Source organism: Pterocles gutturalis, unplaced genomic scaffold (assembly GCF_000699245.1).
Source record: "Pterocles gutturalis isolate BGI_N339 unplaced genomic scaffold, ASM69924v1 scaffold931, whole genome shotgun sequence".
Taxonomy (NCBI): domain Eukaryota; kingdom Metazoa; phylum Chordata; class Aves; order Pterocliformes; family Pteroclidae; genus Pterocles; species Pterocles gutturalis.
In genome coordinates, this window is record NW_010105098.1 from 5,843 (window position 1) to 25,268 (window position 19,426).

At 36.9% G+C, this 19,426-nt stretch overlaps 1 protein-coding gene across 1 annotated transcript; it reads left to right on the top strand.

Moving 5' to 3' along the window:
* Positions 1-786: 786 nt before the first annotated feature.
* CASC1 (cancer susceptibility candidate 1) lies at positions 787-19,213 on the top strand. The gene is made up of 13 exons (XM_010087235.1): positions 787-807; positions 1,996-2,097; positions 5,033-5,170; positions 6,778-6,924; positions 8,040-8,143; positions 9,651-9,930; positions 11,696-11,798; positions 14,527-14,693; positions 15,622-15,766; positions 16,567-16,781; positions 17,448-17,612; positions 17,869-17,982; positions 18,944-19,213. Exons 1-13 carry the CDS (start codon positions 787-789, stop codon positions 19,211-19,213), a joined length of 1,971 nt encoding a protein of 656 aa, XP_010085537.1.
* The last annotated feature ends 213 nt before the right edge of the window (positions 19,214-19,426 follow it).

Consider the following 19,426-nt stretch of genomic DNA (forward strand, 5'->3'; position numbering starts at 1 on the left):
AATCACTAGTAACCTCTGTGGATGGGGTGACGGCTCAGGTGAGTACAGGGAGATTTGGGAACTGCCGTTGCTCTTGCTTCTGCAATGCAGATGTATTTGAAGTGATTTGCATGTAGGCAGTGACATTCAAGCCACTGTTCGGGAACATCTGGATTGATGCACAGGCTGTGCTAGCTTAAGCGGAAGGCTTAGAGATTGAAAACAATTTTAGTTTTTACATCCTCTCTGATTTTCTAGTCCCCGTGGCAGCAAAGAAGAGTTAAAACTGTGACCAGGAGTAACTGGTCTTGAAGAGGATATCCATGAAGAAGTAACTATCAGATTGAGGTGCCCACCAAAGGTTGTAGGAAAGGAGAAGACTAACTTGGGACTGAGCCACTTGGATGGTTTTACCATAGACATTGGATTAAGAACCTGGGCCTGTTCAAGCTGTATATAAAGGGAGAGGGCACTGCTGCTGTTTCTGAGGGGAAAAGAGGGTGTGCTAATTGTTGTCTCCACTTGTCACAGGCTGAGAGGGGTAGCACCATAGATAATGTGTTTTAGTACCACGAGTCAAAGTAAATTGTCTCATTTGGAAGATTTCTGCACAATGTAAGATACACCTTTGTGTTGCTCATGGTTGTGTTGTCATTACAGCTAATAACAAAAATAATTTGTCTGCTTTTATTAAGCAAAATATAGTTATGCTTTTGATATATTTCACAATCTTCAGATGAAGCCCGACTACAAGCTCGACAAGAAGAAGCAGCAAGACTTGAAAAGGAGAGAATTGAACAAGAGCAGATGGAAAAGCTTGCGGCAAAAGTTAGTTCATATTCAGTAATCACTGAAAAATTCTAGTCCTATTTCTAAATTTGTGACAAGGTCTGTAAAACATTATTCATTTAGTGTGAGAAGAAAGGAATTTCCTTATGTCCTTAGTGCTGGGAACAATGTAGAGGAAATTTTCTAGCATCGCTAGATTAATAATGAAAAATCTAGCCAAATGACTGAAAGATACTGGTGTATAAGATCCCACAAATTGAGAAGGTGGTGAGCTGTATTAGTAATTAAATAAAACACAATACATGTAAAGTCAAGAGAAACATTGCTGATTTTTTTTTCTATCATATTCTTTCACTAAGCCCATATTTGGCTTAGTGTTGCTTTGATTAAAAAAAATTCTCTGAGACAAGATAGTCTTGCTTGTGATTAAATACACTAACTTTTGGGATACGTGATACTCCAGTTTGAATAAATACTTCTTTTTTTTCCATTTCTACTATACTTTTAATTGGATGTATTTTTTGTCTTCCGTGTAATTACATTTGGTACAGTTGTGGCAAGAAAATTTTGGTATAAATTGTAGAAGTAGCTACATATTAAGACAGATGCATTGATTTGTGTGTGTATGTATGTGCATTTGAATATGTATGTTTATTTTTCTAAGAAGACTGTAATTCAGAACAAAAACTGATTGGTAATATATGAATATTTTTGTGTTTAAATAAATAAAAAAGGAGATTTACCACAATTTATTTTTCCACCCAGAAAAAAAGGCACTCTTGCCTGTGCCTCTTATCCTTCACAGAATATTTTTTCCCCCTAGAAAGAAGATAAATTTAAAAGAATAGAAATAATAAGGAAAAAAAATCATCAAATCATCTTGCACACATTTTTCCAACATATGCTTACATTTTTCATCAGCTCTCATTAGAGATAATTCCAGGATGATGATATGGAAGCTGTTCAAGTGAGAGGTTAACAATCATATGTCATATTATGTTTATCATATGGCTCAGCAACTAATGTGATGACAATAACATATTGCGAACTGCTGCAGTCTTCTCAATTAAATGCTTCATAAAAAGCAAGTTATCACTGTTTGGATTTGTTTAAATGATAACTCATTCAAATATCCTAATTTTTTTTTTTGTTTGATATAAAATAATAGTAAGTAGTAAACAAAATATTTAACTCCTATGTTTTACATATACATACATATGTAAACAGGATCAAGAACGAAGGAAATCTGAACTAGCAGAACTTCATTCCCTGGAACAGAAGTTTTTGTCTGCAAAGCAGTGGAAAACAGATTATAGAACAAATGCAAAGGTAAGCTTTCTGTCCAAAATCTGCCTAGTGTTGTAGAGGTTCAACAATAAAGAGACTTTAGGCAATGTCTCCATTACAGGATCCGGGAATGCTTCCATTTCTTGAACTTAGGTGTGTGCCATGACTGCATTTCAAGTTCCATCTCAAAGTAGTAACTGGCCATCCTCATTCTCCTCTATCTTCTATACTTTGGTGTACATAGAAAAGAAACACAAGCAAAGAGAAAACTGTCTGGCTGATCAAAGTATTAAGTCCCCACGTGGCTGATCAAAGTATTAAGTCCCCACGTCTTACCTCAGCAGTCAAGAGGAATTGTTGTTTCAGATGTTCTGGTATTTGTCCTTCCTTTTCTCTTTGTTTTATTCATTCTATTTTTAAACATTCCACACAAAAAATCTCTACTACGGTTTAAAAATATTTTTGTAGAATTTGAGGCAATTGATGACATTTTTCCAGTGGTTCCTGGATATCACAGGTCATAAGTCGGAGAGAGGTTGGCCAAAACTTTGAAAGACGCAGTGCAAATCTGGTTAGATATCAAGGCTTGAAGCACGTGAAAATGCAGCTAAGGGTTAGTGTCTGCAGTTTAGCGTGACATACATGGAGGCTGAATTATCACCCAATAGTACTATATACCTGTAAAGTTAAATTTTAAATAATAAGGCATGGAAATATACTAGTAGAACATTTCACTCTTTTAAATCCATCAAACATCATTCAGTAACTGTCTGATAATGATATTTGTTCAGTTTGGTTCCAAGTAAGGTTAAACAGACTTGTAAACACAAGACTTTTTTTCTTTTTCCTGTATATCACTTAATCCTTTATAAAGCCTGTGTGGAAAAAATTTAAAATCATAGGATAAATAATGTTAGAAGGGACTTCTGAAACTCATATACTTCAACCTCCTGCATAAAACAGGGCAAACTCTAAAGTTAGATGGAGGTGCTCAGCTGGGTTTTGAAAATTTCTAAGGATGGGGATACCACAGTATCTCTGGGCAACCTAGTTGACTGCTTTACCACTCTCGTAATAATATTCCTTTAAATCCAAGTGATGTTTCCCTTGATACAGCTTGTGCTCTTTGCCTCTTTGTCATGACTCATCATCCCTGAGTGCCTCTGAGAAAAGTTTGCCTCTGTCTTCTCTAAAACCCCTCTCTAGGTAGTGGTAGGCTCCTCCCTTAGCTTTGTTAGTCCTCTCCAGACTAACAAAGCTCAGCCTTTCCTCATGTGTAATTTCCTCTGGTATCCTGACCATCTTGATGTCCCTTCCCTGGACTCTCTAATTTACCACTCTTGCTGTTGTACTGAGGGACCCAACACTGGATGCAGCGCTGCAGATGTGGCCTCAGGAGCCCTGCAGAGGGACAGTCCTAGGCTGGCTGGTTACACTTACTTGTCCTGGTGTAGCCCGGTGTGCCCTTAGCCTTCCTTGCCACAAGGGTGCAGCTCGATAACTTCACAGTTGCATCTTGACACCGTTGGATGATTTTTATTACCTTTTTCAGTTGATGACAAGCTCTGACTTTATTATTCTTGTGAACAAGAGAATCTGTCAGTCATTTTGAAAGGGGACAGTTGTTTATGGATGTTTCTGGAGAGTATTTCTTGGAAGGAGAAACATAATCATTTTTTTTTATTTTGAAAAGTAATGGCAAAATGGAACTGTTATTTTAAAAATAAATCTTCAAATAAGATACTGGTAGATTATGGGAAATACCAGAGTTTGTGTTCTACTGCTAAGAATATTTAGGGAAAAGGAAATATATAATACCAAATGCTGAGTTTCCATGTCCGTTTATGAACAATTTCAGTTCAGATTAGCATGTACATTTACAAATTACAATGACATTTATCCTTTTTTCAAAGAACAAATGCCATTATTTTTAAGGATGTGTTTTCCTGATGATGAAACTAAAGCTCTCTTTTAAGTGCAAAGATGTAAAAAAAGAAAACAGATGTTTTAATTACTGAAAACTGATCAGTCTTTTATACAGGAGTTTCCAGTGCACTGAGCACTCACCCATTATTGCTTTTTTTGAAGTCAGTGGAAGTGGTTATGGAAGTGGTTGGGAATGCAATTATACAAGTGCTTTTGCTTTAAAAGGTCCATTTTTCAGTCTAATGCAATCTTCAGTAACATTGTATTATTAATCTTCACAGTAAACAGGGAGGCAATGTATCCTTAATATCTTACTGTATGGATGAAAAAAATTATAGATGATAAATTGATCCCATGAGCCTATGTTAGGCTTGGGTAGAGTTAAGTCTGTTTAGCCTGTTGCTGGGTTTCATTTTTTCTTCTGCCACCTGTAAGAACAATGACCAATAATTGATTTGAAAATAAAATGATAAAAAAAAATAAAATCTAGGACTTCACATTCCCACCAGAGGTTTCCGTAACAGCTGAATTGGTTCTGGTAAGGAGGAAATCTCTGTCAGAGGCAGAGAAAGAAGTAATGAACATGTTGGAGTAGAAGGCTCTTAAGCAACTTTATTGCCAGTGTAGGAATTTTCAGTTTTGTTGGCAGTATCTGGTTTGAGAACCATCTGCTTCTTCTACCTGCATCGGTTCCTCATTTATGTTCTCAGTCATTTATTCTTTCAGCCCCTTGTTTGTGGCAGGTACTGAATTCGTTGCTTTTCGTAGACGTGCAAGCTCTACCGAGCAGAACAGAAACCACTGATAAATCAGTAAAGTATAAACAGCAAATGTTAGGTGGGCAGAAGTATCTTAACACATTAGTATCAAAGGAAACCATTTTTTTTTCTGGCATAGTGATAGGCCAGATGGTGTTACAGTCCCATTTCGATGCAGGTGTGAATGTATCACTATAATATACTTTTCCTTCAGAATCCTCCTTTTTCTTATTATAATGGTAGTAATTTGCACCACATGACTGTATCTACTTTTATTTGAACATTTTCTGTAGTGGGAGCATTACCTCAGTTGTGATGGAACTCCTGACCCAACTGTACTGCGGGAAATAAATACTTTCATGAGCTTGTGGTGTGAAGATCAAAATGAGGACATTCAGCGTGTGATGGAGAAGGGGGAACAGGTTCTAAATGTAAGTTTAATTTTAAAATTTAAATAAATAAATAAAATTAAAAAGCTAATTTTTTCAGTTTAAGCTTACTGGAACATAACCTTAACAACCCCTCCCCCCCCTCCTCTTTTTTATATATATATATTTTTTTTTTCAGCCAAATGACTGAGATTGGCTATAATCTTCAAAACCCAGAAGTTTTTCTTCAGTTTTTACATTTTTTAAAAATTAATTTATTAACTCTAACAAAGATGACTGTTGACCTTAAATATGCAGTGCATTTCAAAACCCAGTTTTTCTTCAGTTTTTACATTTTTAAAAAATTAATTTATTGTTAACTCTAACAAAAATGACTGTTGACCTTAAATATGCAGTGCATTTAAGGAATTTGTGTGTAATGTTTCTGACTGTATTCCAACATCTATCTTCCCTGCTATGTACATTTCAAACAGTCTTGAGCCAGAACTTGTAAGCTTAGCCATATATACGTGCTTCAGCAGCCTTATTTTTTAACACTTACAGCCAGTAAGGTGTCATGTAAGAGCAGCAGTTCCCAAAATGCAATCCACCAACCATTGATGGCTTGTGAAGCAATTTTAAGCAATTTGTGGCTGGGTTGTAAATTTAGGATTTTATTTTCGTTTATGCTAACTTCATAGTGTTTTTGAGAAAATTAAATGGGGTTTTCCAGAAATTGGGGATGAAAGTCGCATGTGTAATACAGATTTCATTGGGCTGGTTCGGTTCTGAGTGTTAGATCTGCTCTCTTGCAATGCTTGCCGGGTGCTGTAATTTTCACCTTCTGCATCCTGCCTTTTCCAACCGTGAGACCACGTAGATCAGCAGTTCAGAGCTGACAGAGACCACCTCACTATGGAGGCAGACCATGTTAAAGGTGCAATACAAGAAAGACAGTAGTAGTTACAAACCTGCTGCTGCTTTGCCACACCTTTAATGAGCAGTGGCACTGTAATTACACAGGCTAAGAGGAGGAAGAGTCTGGCATAAAATGGAATCTGATCCTCCCTTCATCTCAGTCCTGCAGGTCACTTTGGCCAGCTAGGAATTTTTTAGTTCTGTACAAGCTTTCAGATGTTAAGATCTTAGTATGTAGTGGAAGACAATAATGTAATGACAGAGTTCCAAACTTCACTCCAAGGATTGTTCTGAGAATTAAAATGTAATTGCTGTATGTCTTCCCATTATTTTTTTTAAAGATTTCATAGTTGAGATTATTACCACGGCATATAATTCCAAAATAAAGCTTTTCATTAAAACTAATATTTGAACAAAAATTTCTTCATATGACCAACTGGTTTAATAAATGATCTGTTTCATAAGCTGAGATTTCACAGCCCACAGGCTAAGGAATGAAGGAATTGGACTAGAGGAATGAAGGAAGGCAGACTTGACCCTGGAATTTCCAGCACTTTGCATGGTTGATTGTCTATCTGATAATGCTGGCTTAGCACAATTTCTAGAGATATATTAGAAAGAGATTATTGCTGTGACCGAGATATGTTTAGGTACAAAGGAAGCAAGTTTGGCTCATATTTTAGGCAGAACACACAGTGTATTAAGGATGGTGTCAAAACAGAGATACTTTTCCTGTGTATAATGTCTTCCAGTTAATTGAGAAGTTGCAGTTTCTTTTATTGGACACACCACCAGATGAGATAACAGATGAAGAAACAGTGCAGTACCAGAAATCTATTCTGGAATTGCAGAATCTGCTTCATCAGAAGTACAATGAAGCAACAGAACACCTGCTTAAAGTAAGTACAATTTACTACTTCAAAGTTGTAATATGACCAATGCACATAAGGTTAGGTACAAGTGTCTCATCGTGATGGTTGGTTTTGTTTGTTCTTAAGTTGTCGGAGATTAGTATTTCAGTTTCCATATTTAGTATTTGAGTTTCCAAGTCATGTGAATAGCAGGTACCATACTTGTATTTCTTCAAAACCTCTGAAAATCTTAGCTTTACAGTGGAAATTCCCATCACTGAGTCATTTAAGGTTAAATTATTGTGAAATGTTATGAGATTTGGAGATGTTGAAAACAAGAGGCACTGTACAAAATTTGTTTCCTATTTTGTCTCAGTGATTTAAGTTACAGCTAGTTGGCTGTACAAAAAATTGCAAATGTGAAAAGCAGATCATAAGGTTAACTTGTACACGTTTTTTAATACAAGTTCATATGACTTAACATTTTTTAAGTTAAGATTTTGGGAAGAGTAAAGAGTATTTAAACAAGAAAATGAAAATGTATTTGGGAATCAGTTTTCTGGGTTGTATGTATAGGCAGTGATCTTGCTTGCTATTTTAAGTATATTAACCATATATGTAAGTATGTTTAGCAAAAGAATATTGCTAGAAGAAACAGAAAAAAGGAAAAGGAGTAAAGGAAATAGTGAACCAGTTTTATGTTCACAGTCAAAACCCTCTGCAAATTAAGAAATGTTAAAATTTTGATTGTCTTTATTGAGGTTAGGATTAAACTCATAATGTAATTATAATTTCACAAGTTTTATATTGACAAAATTATAAAATAATCTGTACGGTGACTGGGGTAGGAGTGCTTTATTGCTCAGTAGGTCTTTTTTTTTTTTTTTTTAACTTGTCCTAAGAACTATTTTTGCGGGCACAATATTTAACTGACAGAATTGATTAAGTCAGAGGAATAAAAAAAACATAGTTCAAATTTTAACACAGGAATTTGAGTTTACAACTGTCATGTTTTACTGCATAAATACAATGTACCTGAACTTGATCTGGTGTATTTTTATTCCTGTGTGTCTTTTTTTTATTTATTCAAGTGTAAATGTAAGTAAATCAAAGTGATATAAATAAGAAAGAAACATGATTTAATTGTCTTTTTTTCTTTGTAGACAGCTAATATGCATGAAGATTCTGAAAGTGGAAATATGCAGGCAGTCATAAAGGATAAAAATGTTACTTTCTGTATTTGGGCCAATCTGAAGAAAAAAGTAAGGTACAGCATACTGAAATTCTTAATTTGAAATGAGGCCTGGCTTTGTCTGCCCAGTTCGAGTAAACACCAAGAACCAGTTTCTCATAATCTTCTTCATGTTGAATAGCATTCATTCTACAGGCTCCCAACTGGTGTATTTTATACCAGCCTGTTGCTAAGGAAGATACTGGTTACATCAGGGTTTTATTAAAGAAATAGGAGTGGTTTTTATATATGGATATACATGTAAATATATCTATATGATTTGTTTCTTAAAATGCTACAGTAGAACCCTGTTGTTGCCAGAACAAGTTTTAAAGGAAAACAATAAAAGTCATGCAGAGAATTGAAATTCCTCTAGAAGTAATGTTTCTTGCTGATGCATTGAGTAGTTTCTAAGCTGTTACAGTTGCTTGCAAAGTGGTGAATGATGCTTTGCGCTCATTTCTCTGTTAGGTAGAAGATTCTAGAGCCTGAGATGCAAATATCCTCCTGAATCTAAGGGATTTTTTAATTAGATTACTGTTTAAATGATACATTTTTCAAAGCAAGATTTTTGAGCAGACTTCCTATTCCCACTCTGCAAATATGAGGAATAAATTGGTAAAAGGGCTTTGCCTTGACTAAGGACCTGCTGCTGTACACTTTGTTAAGATAGCTAGAAGGCTGGGTTCTGAGCAGTGTCAGACTGACCTGCAGGAAGAGCCCACCTGGGTTAGTGTTAAAGCCTTTTGATGTCAGTTTACAGATGCACGGAAAATTTTCAGCCAAGAATTAAAAAATAAATTATGCTTTACTAGAAGATTTTTAGAACTTGTGACCAACTGAACTTATTTGAAAATAACTATTATTTGAATTGTTCTGGTTTTGGTTGGGCAGGAATTGCAACAAACAAGAACGTTCTGCATCTGATGAAAGAATCCAAGGTCACAAATTAGATACTTGATTTGAGGCAAGTTGGCCTCCTGTGCTGCTCTTAGCCTGGGTTGGAAGGGACATTAAAGATCATCTAGTTCCAACCCCCCTGCCATGGGCAGGGACACCCTCCACTAGACCAGGTTGCTCAAAGCCTCATCCAGCCTGGCCTTGAACACCTCCAGGGATGGGGCAACCATGCCTTCTTGGGGCAACCTGTTCCAGTGCCTCACCACCCTCGTAGTCAAAAATTTCCTCCTAATATCTAATCTAAATCTACCCTCTTTCAGCTTCAAACCGTTATCCCTCGTCCAGTCACTATACTCCCTGCTGAAGAATGCCTCCCCAGGCATCCTATCAAGACTGTTATTTTTGCAGCTTCTCATCCCCTTAATGCAGTTATAGCTTTTCTGGAGGGGCTTACAGCTATCTGTCAGTAAGGGACAGGAAGCATATCGTGACATCTCACTGTATTTCTTAGACTGTGCCATGCGACAGAAGAGAACTTAGGTGCCTTTTAGTGTAGCACATCAATTTAAATACTTATGAAGAAATATAAAAGTAAATGCTTCCAGTCTTACTAGGGAATGTTATTTTTCTTTATTATGTACAGGTTCAAAAATCATGTGTTTTGTGATGTACAGCATGGATTTGATCTTCCAAAGTCACTGGCTGCAAGCAGTGTTGCTGTTCGCATATTACATACTCATTATGATCACGTATCTCCACTTTGGCTGCAGTGTCAGAGTGTGCCAAAATTTGAAGTCTTAGATAGTGAAGAGTCAACTCAGCTTTCAAAAGGCAATGTAGAAGAACCAGAAGAAGAGGAAAAGAAAGCCAGAGAAGAGCCCAACATGCCCACTGAAGAAGAAATGTGTTCTGAAGGGAGAAAGGTAGGTAAAAAAAATCTCACCAAAGGAGATTTCACATTGCTGTTCTTATTCGAAGCCCAGTTGCTGTGTTACAGCTTCTTAATGTGTCCTGGGCCTGAGAGAGCCAAGTTCATAAATGTTTTATAGAAAAAGGCAACTTGTGTTAATACAGTGTCATTGATCTTCTCAAGAGAGTGGAAAGACGAATGACCAAAGGCTGTTGTACAGAAGGCAGAAAGGGAAGTTTGGACAGGGTGTGGTAGTTGCTGCGCAATTGGATGCATGAGCTGGCATTTGGTTGGCAGTTTAAGAGTAGGATCAAGCCATGAAGAATGTTAGGTGCCATTGTAAGATATTTTCGTAAATCTATGACATACGTTCTGCTTCTGAGCCCCATAACATCATGGCAGTAATCCAATACTAGGAAAATTGGTAGCGTGCAGAACAGGATTCAGTTCGGCAGGTCTTGGTTGTGCAGTTCAGTAGTTGCTCCGTGTCTGTATGCTGAAGCTTTTGGAACTGGAGGGCTTTCCCAGTGCTGTCTCTCTTTGCTGGATTCCCTTCATCAGCACTCCATTGAGGAGTGTGTTGGCTTTGGGAGTTGTAGGATTTGCTTTGTTTTGTATTCTTGTTAGTGGGTTTGGGTTTTTCACTTTTGGTGTAATCTGTGACCTGCAGATAAATGACTCGGGTTCTCTGTCTAAAATTTCTGCACAAATAACTTGTAAACCATCATGTTTTATGCCTTCTTAATATGTTTAGAGCAACTATCTTTGCCTTTTTCTTTTTCAGTCCCTGACACCTTGTAGTGAATCAGTGCCTGAAATCCCATTTTTCTTATTTCCTTTTTTATTTTTTTGCATGAGAAATCTTGTCTTTTGGCAGTTTTCACCTATGTTTTTCAGATGTTCTTCAAGCTCCTCATTTCATTCCTTCTTTTTTCTTTCTTGTTCTCTCAATCCAGTCTTGTGAATTTTCCCTCTGAAGACTCCACTTCTTTCAGCTACTGCAGTCTCTCCTCCTGTCTGGCTCTGGCCTGAGTTCCCCCACATTTATGTGTGTAAACACTTTTCCTCTCACCTTCTGTCCTGGTTCAGGAGATGTGTGTTCTTCCCGCATGCTGGCAGGCACAGCACAGAGCACAGGAGGTGCCTGTGCCTCCAAACGGTTGGCTCGTACACTGAACTGCCGTTTGTCTACTGCTGTGCTGCCAGAGGAGGCTGCTGTGACAGGGGTGAATTTGTCTCTGGATTGGAAGTTTGGCTGGAAATCTAGGGTAATGTTTTGAAAATAGAAAACAATGTGAGAAAGGGAATAAATATCATGGGCAAGGCACAGGCTAAGACTGCAAGTGGGGGTTCTGGCAAAGTTTCAGTATGACTTTGGATTCAACGTTGGCTTAAGGTGTTTTTTTGTGTCACTCCTCACTGTAACATAGTTTTTGAGTGCACACGCTGCTAAAAAGGTTAAATGCTTGTATGGTACTTGAGGAGTTTGAGATGGAATTTGCTGTGGAAATTAAGTTACGTTTTTATGTTTATCTTTATTTATATATCCAGTTCCAAAGTTGGAGAGTGCCTTCAGTCAAAACTATTTTTGCTAGCTAGTTAGAAATTATTTCTCCTAAACCCTTGGCCCTGCAGCAAGATTGGTGCAAATGTTGGTGGAGGACTGGGACTGTATTCCTTGTCCTTGGGCCTCCTTGAAGGAAGTGATACCCTCTTTTTTTCTTTTTTTTTTTATTGTGTCTGTCTCTGACTAATGAAAAAATGTCTTTTGTATACAGAGTGCTATTTCATTGAAAGAAAACAACAATAGCATAGCTGTTATAAATGAGACAGAAGAGGAAAATGAGAAGAAATCAGAAATCCTGGACATAAAGTCACAAGGTATTTGGTTAGTTTATGCGCAACACTGCAAAATTACTTATTCTAAATAATTTTATACATGGAAACATTGTGATATAGATTTCTCTGTGAACGGAAGAAAGTTTGTAAATATATTGATGTCTTGATAACACTTGAGTTTTGTTGACATTTCTGTTAATTATTGTTAATAGGAAAATTGATTTTGTACCCACTTATTTTAATTAATGTAATTATTATTTTTCTTTATATTCATGTAGGTATTTATTATGTTTATGCACGTTTGTCTGTTATTCTGCATACCTCTATGTATGTTTGTGGGTGTGACAGACAATCTGTATGAATCTGACAGGCTGCCTGGTCTGTCCAGATTTACTTCTTCAGAAGAAAATAAATCAAATACATATAAAGGTAGGCATGCGAGTAGTGTAGGTATTACTGAGTATTACTTAAATGTGTGCTTAAAGCAAGATACATGCTGATATGCTTTCCTGAAAGAGAGCCTTATTCTAGGAACTAAAACTATTTATCTGTTCTACATAAGTTACGAATTTCTTCAGTGTTGTGGCATCCTTTGGTTTAATAAGGGTTTTTTTGGAGCACTGTCTTAATTAAATAAAATGACTAGAAACTGTTCAGCATAGTTTAGTGTGCTGGTTTTGGCTGGGATAGAGTTAATTTTCTTCATAGTACCTGGTATGAGGCTATGGTTTTTGGATTTGTGCTGAGAAGAATGTGGATAACACACTGATGTTAGAGTTGTTGCCAAGCAACACTTACATTAAGCCAAGGACTTCTTCAGCTTCTCATACTGCCCCTGCTCTCCCCGTTTCTCCTCTGCAAGAAGTTGTGAGGAGACAGCCAGGACAGCTGATCCAAACAGGCCAAAGGGATATTCCATACCATAAAATGTCATGCTCAGTATATAAGCTAGGGGAGTTGGCCAGGGGCTGCAGTCACTGCTCGGGGACTGTCTGGGTGTTGGTGAGCTGATGGTGAGCAGTTGCATCACTTCTTTTTGTTGGATTCTATATTTGTTGTTTTCCTTTTCATTACAATTTATTATATTTTATTTTTATTTTTTTCTTTTATTTTATTTCAATCATTAAACTCTTCTTATCCCAACCCAAGATTTTTCTTACCTTTTCCCTCCAATTCTCTTCTCCATCCCACTGGGGGAGGGGGAGTGAGCAGCTGTGTGGTGGTTATCGCTGTCCGGGATTAAACCATGACATTTAGCTGAACTGTACAGCCTTTTCCTTGTTTAAAAAAAAACCAAAAACTTTCTGATGAGCACAGTCCAAGCAACCAGTTGTCAGACTAGACCCTAAAGACCACTCAACAAGGTGGTTTTCGAGAAAACTTGGGCTTCATTTGGAGGAATTTGCTATTTTATTTCTTTAAAGCTTTGGAAATATTAGGTGAAAGGTATCTGCACAGAGATGTACTAATTTTACCTGAATGCCTTCAAGCTTATTTATCTGCTTTAATAAAGAGAGAAGGCTTAATAAATTATGCTTTTGCTGCTGCAAACCCATTTAACCCCTTTTAGAATACTTTGAAATGATACTCATTCAGTTACCACCAGTTCAGTGAAAGCAGGCAGCCAGGTAGAAGAGAAGGAATAGAGGAATGCAACAACAGGGAGAACTACAGCGAGTTCTTCTCTGCATTTAACTTCATCCTACCAGCATTAAGAAGTTAATTTAGCTTGAGAGAATTAATAGTTTTGTTTGGAAGACACATATTTTTGTGTAATTATTTTTAAAAGCAAGTTAAAGTTTATTACCACTGTGGCTGGTAGTAAAATGTTTCTTATTTCTTGTAAAGTTTTTGCTTGGAATAACTGCAAAAGAACATTATGTTGTGTGAATACAGTAGGATAAAATCTCTGCATAATGCAACTAAATCTGACATTGTAAAATTAACACCACTTTATTTTTTTAAAAAGCTTGAAGAAAGATTATATGGATATTTGTCATTTTCTAAGATTTTCTCCCTCACTAAAAGCATATTTTTATAACACAGTAGCTGTGCATTATTGCACACTTTTTCTTGATCGCTATCAACAGTAATTTCCTTCCTCCTGTAACATCTGGGGCAATGTTTTCAGTGATTTTTTTTTTAATGTTTTTCATCCATGGTCTTTAAGCCTTCTAATAATATTTTTCAATTAATTAAAACTTATATTCATAAGTTATATACATAATTATGCTTAGAAAAATATGAATTATCTTTGTTGTCTGAAAATGTTGTTTCACATTAAAAAAAATTACATCTTATGCTGAGTATCACTTCACTTTCAACATGTAACCTCTAGTTGCCTTATACTTTTTTTAGTTGCCTCATTTCTTTTCATGCCAATCCAATCTTACCAAACCCATCCAGAATATAACATAGTGTATATGTGACAGTCTTCTGTGATTAATGATGACTCATTTTTGCAAGTAAAACCATATTGCCATATAAAACATTTTGGATTGACTACAAAGTTAAAGCAGAGATTAATCTGTTAAAAAGATTTGTACCAAAACAAGAGATGCTTTTCCTTGTCCAGCTGTCTCCTTTCCCTATATTTCAATTAATTGTTAAAAGATTTGCAAAACACCAGTAGATGGTGCTGAAATGCTGTGGAGCGTAAAGCACTTCAAGCACACAGGCTTTTTGTGCAAAAGTGAAAAATCATAGAAGTAGGAAATTTCAGTGTTTTAGCTTAAGCACCAAATTAACGTATATTTTGTTATTTTTTCAGTTCGTGATCCACTGATGAAGGAAGAGACAAATGAAAAAGCAGAGGTGATAAGTGATGAAACCATTGTTGATTTGCAACAGTTTGTACCAGTGGGTGGTGTGTACCACATTGATGTACTGCAGCTTCCACCTCAGGTCAAACAAATCAAAGACTGGAGTATGGTAGAGGTAAGTGAGGAAAGAGATTAGACCCCATGCCTCTTCCTTATCATCCTTGAGCTGGTCCTGAGGTGTGCTACCACCATACATACATAGTGTACATGATTTCTTGAGCAGCAAACTGAAGGACCAAGTTTTCAAATAAGTTTTTGGTTACACTTGGACAATTCTTGGAGCAGTTGTGGGGAGCAGATCAGCCTGTACTTAGGTATGTGCTCAATCAGTGCTCATCTGCATGGCTAGCACAGATCATTGTACTGCAAAAATGCTTTTGTCCAAAGTAAAATCAAAAGGAGAAGTTCTTATTTTTTCCATAAGTGAAAAGTACACTTACTTCCCATGCTCTGCAAGCTATTTGAGGACTAGAGCCAATGCATTCCGGTTTTTCCCACTCATGGACCCTGATACAGTATTAACGTACACCACAGTTTTTAGTGAAGCTGAAAATCTTTATTAAATTAAATTCCCATTCAAACTAAGAAAGTAGGACTGTGGGCAGGTAGAGAGGCATGGGTTCTTCATTTCCAGATGAGCACACAGTCCTGCATTCCCACTCACAAGTCACCTCTTTCATTCTCTTTGACACTATGTGGACAAATTAGAATTATATCGACTTTTGCCTCTCAGGTGCTCTTGGGTTTTTTTGATATTGTGGATCTATTAAAAAAAATGGCTATGCCTTAAGGGTGCCACCCACAACCTGTGAAGGGTTCAAAGGCCCACTAGTAGTCACCTCTCTACTGTCCCCAACATTGTAGCTGTAAGTGTGCAGTTGTTGGAAATCTGCACTATTACCAAACCATTAATACTAATAAATTTTAAATTGTATGTTAGGAAATTCTGCAGGCAATTAGGTCAATTTACTAAAAGAAAAAAAAAGTAGGGCACTGCATGTTCTAATAAAAATGTTATCTGTCCTTTTCCCATCTTGCCAAAGTTACTCGACATTGGATTGGAGACATACCCGTATCACCCAGAAGAGGCTGAAGATGCCACGCTTCCACCTATACAGATAACCCTTAGGCTTTCTGATGATGTGATGTATTTTGAAGATCCTGTGATAGCCCGATGGGATCCTGCAGGTACCAACTCAGGGCATAAATTCATTTTAAATTTGAAGAATGGAATTTACACCTCAGTTTGAGCATTTCCAGAATCCAGCTGTATAGATAAGAGCCAATTCAGAGCCCAGAAATAATTTGAGGACAGTGTTAATAGATTGGGGTTTGGATTTTTTTTTTTTGTTCTGATTTGCTTCTGCATCATCTCTAATAATGAGCTGCTTGTTGAAGCTTTTTTACTCTGGCTTTTTAATATGAATGGGAAAAAAATACACAGCATTTGTGGTACACAGTTGTACTACTGCCCATTAAATCACCTTTTGCTAGCATGGAGTCATGGGAAGTCCCCTTTGAGACAAATTACCTCCTAACTACATGTATTAGGATTAACTTCAAGTACAAAAATAAAATATTAAAAACCAAATGTGATATTCTAGTTATTAGAAAAGTACAACATACCTTTGACTTTACATCCATGAAAGAGAGTAGAACCTATTAAAATGGTTTGATGATCGAAGTTACTGTTGAAAATGAGCTTGTGGACTGCTATAAAGCAGGTAGAAACCCAACAGTTATCTGTATTTCTTTTGAGATTAAGGAGAAGCTTTCCTGTCACCATTAGCCCAATCTTGTACTTAAAGACAATTAAAATGAGAGTTCTTGCCTTACATGAATTATCTTTATTTTGTGCCTAATATTTTATCTTTACTCTGAATAGCAGTTAATCCAGGATGCCTTTACTAACCATTTCTTCCCCAGCACATATCGCAAGCAGAAGCTTTTTGTATAGATGTTTGTATTTTTGCATCCCTTTTGTAAAGGCCAACAGTGGAGAACTGATGGCATCAGCAACGTAACATATGAAGCACAAGAAAAGAGTATCACCTTTGAGATGGGTGCCTCTTGTACAATAGCACTTCTGCAGGATGCTCATCTCCACCTGCCCTATCGGGCATGGGAATTGCGACCTACTGGTATGGATGAAGCAGTATTTATGGTTACTACAGTCTTTGCAACAATTCAGATACAAATTAAGGTACTGTAAATATTTTTAAATATATATACAGATTTTTTTTTTTAAATTGAGAATTATTACCATGTCCTGTATTAAGAACTTGAGATGCTTCCACAAGAGCAATTTGAATCTCACTCTGTGCTGGTAAAAATGAAGGTGGTTGTCTTCCTTTCCAAGCACTATAAGGAACAGTACTGCTGAATTTAATTTCAGTTATTTTCTGTGAACTGGTCAGAAGAAAGCATCTGTATGATTGTTCTGCAACGTTTCAGTAAGTGCTTTCATACTAATACTACCTTGCTGAATTCAAGACTAGCTGGTAAAAGAGACTGAAAGTTGTTCTTCTCCCCTCCCAACTATATAAAGAGAAATAAAAGCATTTCAAGCAACCTACTACTCATGATACTTACTCTCATGATTATCCATATGCTCATTGTCGTATAACTCAATTCAGGTAACAGACATGATTTAAATAGTATGAGCGTAAGCACAGGCCTGTAGACCAGTGTCATTTCTGAAATCCTCCAGAAAATTGTCTTTCTTGTGGATGTGTGAATGAAGATTTGCAGCCCAGACTGGCAGCTAAAGTAGGCAAAATCCAGACTAGCAAAGACATTAATATTTGATGCCTGCAGCAGAAAATAGCTTTCATAACCAGTAAGTTGCTTTCACTGGTTTGTACAACAGGGTAATCAGTGTATGTTATCTTCAGTAGTGGTGGAAGAGAAGGATGTACTTTCCCACATCACAGGAAAATGGATAAGTCCAGTTGGCCTAAGAGCAGTTTTGAAAAAAGCTGGTGTGAATATTTTCCCAGGAGAGTATTCTCACAAGTATGTCTCAGTGGAGAAGGTGAGTGCAAGTGGGGATGGTTTTCCTGTTGGTTTTTGCACCTATTTTTCATGTCAGTAACATTTTCTTCTCTGAAGACCTGTTGTATACTTAGCCCCTGATTCTGCACAATTGTGCCATCCTAGCCTGTGGATTCTGTTTAAAGCAAAGGTGTTTTTTTGGGGTTTTTTTTTGGCTTTTTTACGTTTGTATAACACAGAGAATTAGACTGACTGATATCTCTATGTATTTTCTAAGTTGTAGTTTTGCATTACAGGCACCCCTGGCAGAGGTTAAGGCCTATCAACAGATGGCACTGGTTGCAGCTGCTTTTGCTTTTGCCTGGAGCAAGTGGAATCTAGAAGCAGGTCAAGAGCAAGTAGTGTTCAAGGTTTGTGGATTTAGACTAAATTCCTAGAGAAAACCAGCCTAGAACTCTCTCACAGTTAAAGAGACAGAAACAATTAAATTCTGTAAGTTACACTCATCTCAAACATTGTCTTCAAACCCCTGCCTATGCTCTTAGTGCAGCAGTTTTAAGATGTCAGGTTGACTACTTAGCAGTGTTCAGTATGTGTCAGTAAAACTTCAAAGCCTCCTTCTCCACTGCTTCACAGCTCATCCAGATGCAAGTTCTCTAATAGGACACACATCTCAGAAACAAAGACACTTGATACTGACTGATGGGTCAGGTACTGAGGCTTTAGCCAAAGTTGGGATGACAGAGCTGGATGCTGATTTTCATGAAGTATTGTACTGTAGGGGTCAAGTTTTGTAATTAATATCTGGAATTTTCTTCTTATCCAGATGGCCTTTCATTTGTTCCCTACTATGAAGTGGGGGAATAAGCAACTTAAGCATCAATTTGTTTCCATCTGGGAACCAAAACACATGTGGTTAAGATGTCAGACAGAAAAATAGTCCCAAAGTTGTAGATACAGAACATACCATACTGTTGAAGTATTGAGACGCTCTCCCCCCTCTCTTGATTTAAATGCATGTGACATACAAATATTTAGCCCAATACTTAATTCCAGGAGCAACAACTAGAACAAATGATGCCTGTTGCACCTAGGTCCTCCCTCCACCAGAGTCAGGAGCATCAAGAAAGCTGCAGTGGCCAAACCTTGCATTTTACAGGGGCAAACTAAATGGAAGATTCTGGTGTTGATGCAGTACCTAGTACAGTCTTAGGCACAGAGACCTAATATTGTTTTAGGTGTTCAAAGCAGCACCTTGGTTTTATTTCTGTATGATGCTCAGGAGTATACTAGAATTTAGAATTTCATACTAGGATTTATACTCTGTCAGTGCCATGGACTTCATTTTTACAGCATATTTTTCTGCAATAGGTAAGTGAGCATATTAAAGCAGATTCTGACAAAGACTGGTCTCTTTACCTGTTTAATGGTCAGAAAGCACAAAAGCTCAAGATCACTGAAACCAGTGAAGCTTTTTCAGAAGAGCTAGAAGAAGATTCTGAATTTCACTCCACACTCTACCATACGCTTAAGGATTTTGCCAGCAAAGAAGCACTTAATAAAGTAGAAACAGCTAGCTTCCTGTTTGTTGATGTTGTATATCAGCTACTCCTTGCTACAAGAGTTTTAACATACTCTTAAATACTGCATGCTTTCCTTTGAAACTTTATTATCAAAAGCTTTCAATAAAGTTACATGTCAAGTCTTGAATGCTTTTCTATTCAAATCATTGAACAGCTTCAATTACTAAAATGCAAACATTTTAGTTTTGTTAAAGCAAAATAAATTTTTTATTCTCTTGTGGCTAGACCACTTCGTCATATTTATAGTTAGCTATGTTCAGAATTACCATTT

What these genes read in the sequence shown, in the direction of transcription:
- CASC1 (XM_010087235.1), top strand. Translation starts at nt 787, where the DNA reads ATGGAAAAGCTTGCGGCAAAA. An exon ending in CAACAGAACACCTGCTTAAA is followed by an intron (nt 6,925 to 8,039) that starts GTAAGTACAATT and finishes TTTTCTTTGTAG; the next exon opens with ACAGCTAATATGCATGAAGA. An exon ending in CCTGGACATAAAGTCACAAG is followed by an intron (nt 11,799 to 14,526) that starts GTATTTGGTTAG and finishes TTATTTTTTCAG; the next exon opens with TTCGTGATCCACTGATGAAG.